The following is a 4,172-nucleotide window of genomic DNA, read 5'->3' on the forward strand; positions in this document are numbered from 1 at the left end:
AGAAAAATAGCCAGCTGTAGTACAATGACTAAACAAATTGTTAAAGAAGATGTTATTTCCAATATTAGGAAATATGCACCTATGAAAAATATAAGAAAAGCAATACATAAAGATGTTCCTAATATAATGGTCAAATGTGGAGAATTCAGCAAATTAAGCATATTTGAAGAATAAATGCAAACAAATTACACCCTTTATTGTTAAATTTAAACAAAGCAGAAAATCAAATGTTAGATGACTCCTAAGCAAGCCAGACTATGTGTAAACAACTTTTCTTCCCCATAATTTCATCAAAGCCCTTTTCATCTCATTGTTTCGCAGGCTGTAAATAAGTGGATTAAACAGAGGTGTAAGCAGTGAGTAAGCCAGTGAAATCAGTTTCTTGGTTTCTGGTGAGTAGCTGGATTTGGGCTGTAAGTACGTCATACTGCCTGTGCCATAGAAGAGGGTGACTGACGTGAGATGGGAGGCGCAGGTGGAGAAGGCCTTTTGCCTCCCAGTGGTGGACGGCATCTTCAGGATGGCAAAGAGAATTCGAGTGTAGGACAAGAGTATCAACAAGAAAGGAACCAAAATAATCAAGAAGGTGCCTGCAAAAGAATAGATTTCAAACAAGAAGGTGTCTTCACATACAAGTTCCAGCACTGCTGGGGTTTCACAAGATATATGATTGATTTCATTGGGGCCACAAAAGGGAAAACTAAAGACCCATGTGGTTGGCACAGTAGCCACCATGATCCCTGAGACCCAAGAGAACATTACTAATTTCACAAAAACCATTTTGTTCATAATCATGGGGTAGTTCAGAGGATGGCAGATTGCAGCAAATCGGTCATAAGCCATTGCCCCCAGGAGAAAACATTCTGTCCCACCAAAAAGAATGATGCAATACATCTGTGCGAAACAGGCCACAAAAGAAATGGTTGTTCTCTTGGTGGACAGGACCACCAGCATTTCAGGCATGATGGCTGCACTGAAACACACTTCCACAACAGATAAGTTCTGCAAGAACAGGTACATGGGGATGTGGAGGCGCTGGTCCAGGGAGATGGCGATAATAATGATGACATTTCCCATCAGGGTCACCAGATAAATGACCAAGAAAACCCCAAAGATCCGTTCATGGAGTTCAGGAAAGTTAGAAAAGCCCAAAAGGATGAATTCAACCACAGAGCTCTGATTTTGTCTTCTCATTTCAGTAGCAGAACCCTATATTTTTTGTGTGGACATGTAAAGAATAAAGTCATAGTCTAGTAGCTGAGATGAGAACTCCAGCTGCAATCACTCCAGAAATTCTGGCAGAGAATGAAATACTGGGTTTAATAAATCTTTCAATATAAAAGAAGAAGTAAAAAATTCTGGCTTAGAAATCTGGTCTGAAAAATGCAAAATTATGTCAGATTTCTACTGCAACATGTACACAATGAAATTTGAAAAAATCACAGCCTTTACATCAATATAAATATTTTATAACACAGTTTCTAGTCCCCTAACATTGCTACAAATATCATTTATTTTTCATTTTAAGTAAACATACAATTGGATCCTACAAAAGTAAGTGATAATAAAGTGCACAGATGGAAAAACTAACCTCCAAATGTTGATAATAATCTAATAATTAACCTAGAGCAGTGTTTATATTATTTTACTTAAAATAATCATTAGATTCAAAATGAATATAGTTGCATGTGAGTCTTGAAGGTAACAGTAACTCTAAGACCATTCAGGAGGTTGTACCTATCTTAGTGGCATCTCTCAACTATAAAAATTGTCTTCAGGCTTATTGATTTCTTACTGATTTGTAGACAGCTCCATCAGGACTTATCTGGATGTGACATTTTGGGGGCCATATCTCTAAGACCCATTTTTGTGGCCATGATGACAAGGACAAGCCCATTTCTGGTCATTCTGGAAATGTAATTTCAAAGTTTTCACTCATTCCCCCTCTGTATCTCTTTCACCTCTCACCAGTCTCTTTCTTATCAAGAGGTTCATGTAAGCATTAGTGATTCAATAAGCTCTAATCAACTTTCCATAATTTTCTGTGCTCTGTATGTCAAGGGACACATTAGAGTCCAGATCTCAACAGATACCTACGAAGCATATTTTTTTAAAAATAGCTGCAACCCTTAACTGATGGGCTACCTGAAGTAATAAACTGCCTCATTCCCAAGGAACACTTCATTGCCTCTTACACTTTATTGTACTTTATTCCATTATTATCAACTCCTCATTATAACATTAACTCCAGAAGGGCAAATATTTCATTTGCTGTTTTGCTATCTACACAATGCCTACAATAAACTTTGGCTCATAACAAATGTTTTGTTTTGTTTTGTTTTGTTTGTTTTGTTTTGTTTGTTGCACTGGGGTTCCTGGAAACCCTTCTACCTCCGGGATACACTCCCATGGGCTACACTCCCAGACCTATTTTCACTTTTTTATGTGGAAACAGGGTCTCTTAAGCCAGCGCAGCTGGCTTTGAACCTGAGCAATCCTCCTGCCTCCGCCTCCCAAGCGCGGGGATTACAAGGGTGCATCACCACGCCCAGCGTACAAATGTTAAAATAATATTTCTAAAATAAATGAATAAGCCGGGCGCGGTGGCGCACACTTGTAATCCCAGCATTTGGGAGGCTGAGACCGGAGGATCACGGTTCGTGGACAGCCTCAGCTACTTAGTGAGGCCCTCTGCAACTCAGTGAGACCCAGTTTCAAAATAAAGAATAAAAAATAGGGCAGGGGGTATAGCTTGGAGGTCGAATGCCCCTGGGTTCCACCCCCAGACCCGCAAAAATAAATAAATAAATAAATAAATAAATAAATAAATAAAAGGTATTAGAAACATTTAGACTCTATCTTTAAAGAATAGAGTAACCAAGACAAAGAGGCACCACCTGACTAAGAAATAAGTTACTACCCTTTGCCATGGTAACAATGATAAGAAAGATGCCAATACAAAATATATATAAAGGCTGGGGTCCCAAAAAGGGTCAGAGTTTCATTTTTGGACTCTCCAGCATGAGGGTCAGCATGATGCTTTTTCCTTCTCTTCTCTATTTCCTACTGATTTTTAATAAAGATTTGTTAAAGCTGCAAAAAAAATTAAAAGAATACAATGTCCAAAAGAGAAGTGAAGCCAGTCCAAAACATAATTGGGAAACAACTGGCAGGCAATGGCAAGTGTTGTAAACATTTAAATGAGGGGAAGGTTGCAACCACAGGATGCTATGGGTGGAGGAGACATTAGGTAGGAGGAGGAGAGAACAAAGCAAAGGACAAGTTTGCTCAAGTCAGGAGGTCTTTGATACACCATAGGACTAGAATGAACTCTACTTATCTTCTCTGTGATATTCTAAAAACCAGAATAAATCTGCCAAGGAAGATAAGAAAACCAGCAGGACAGAGGAAGCACAGCAAGCTGAAGATACATGTTATCTAGAGTGCAGACGCTGTAGGTCATTGGCAAAGAGTAGAAAGCAAATTGATTTTGTCCTAAGTTTGACCAGCATCATGTATTAATGCCAAATGTCTCTATTACCCATAATTTTTCTAGGTATTATGAGTGTTAAAAACTCTCCTAAGATAATAAAATATAGTCTGCAGGACAATATTTTCAAAACTCATTCTAAAAGGCAGAAAAAGTACCATGTGTGTTCAGTTTCAAATACGTGAAAGTAGATAGGTTTTGAAAATTACAATATTTAGCTGGGCATGGTGGCGCACGCTTGTAATCCCAGCGCTTGGGAGGCTGAGAGAGGAGGATCGCGCAGGTTCAAAGCCAGCCTCAGCTACTTAATGAGGCTCTCAGCAACTTAGCGAAACCCTGTTTCCAAATAAAATATAAAATAGGTCTGAGAGGATAGCCCGGAGGTAGAAAGCCTCTGGGTTCCACCCCCAGTACCACCAAAAAAAAAAATTACAATATTTAGAGTTTCATAAAAATAGGAAATTTTATAAGACCAATTAAAAGCATATATGTAATTAAAGTATCTTTAATACTATGGCTGACAACAATAATGGTACATTTCAAAAGTTCTTGCAGAGAGGATTTTGAGTATTCCCCACAAAAAGTAATAATAAACATCTGAATTGATAGAAATGCCGATATCCTGATATAATCATTCCAAATTGTGTACATATGTTGAATGATACACTGCACCTCATGAATA

General features: G+C 38.3%; 1 protein-coding gene across 1 annotated transcript; it reads right to left on the reverse strand.

Moving 5' to 3' along the window:
• Window positions 1–241: 241 nt before the first annotated feature.
• On the reverse strand, window positions 242–1,194 carry LOC308259203 (olfactory receptor 10A3-like; the record flags this gene model as incomplete). The annotated part of the gene is given in 2 exon segments (XM_080690045.1): window positions 242–267; window positions 270–1,194. Coding segments are annotated over 2 exon segments (951 nt in total).
• Between the last annotated feature and the right edge of the window lie 2,978 nt (window positions 1,195–4,172).

This window comes from Muscardinus avellanarius, assembly GCF_963383645.1.
Source record: "Muscardinus avellanarius genome assembly, chromosome: 1".
In the NCBI taxonomy this organism is placed as follows: Eukaryota; Metazoa; Chordata; class Mammalia; order Rodentia; family Gliridae; genus Muscardinus; species Muscardinus avellanarius.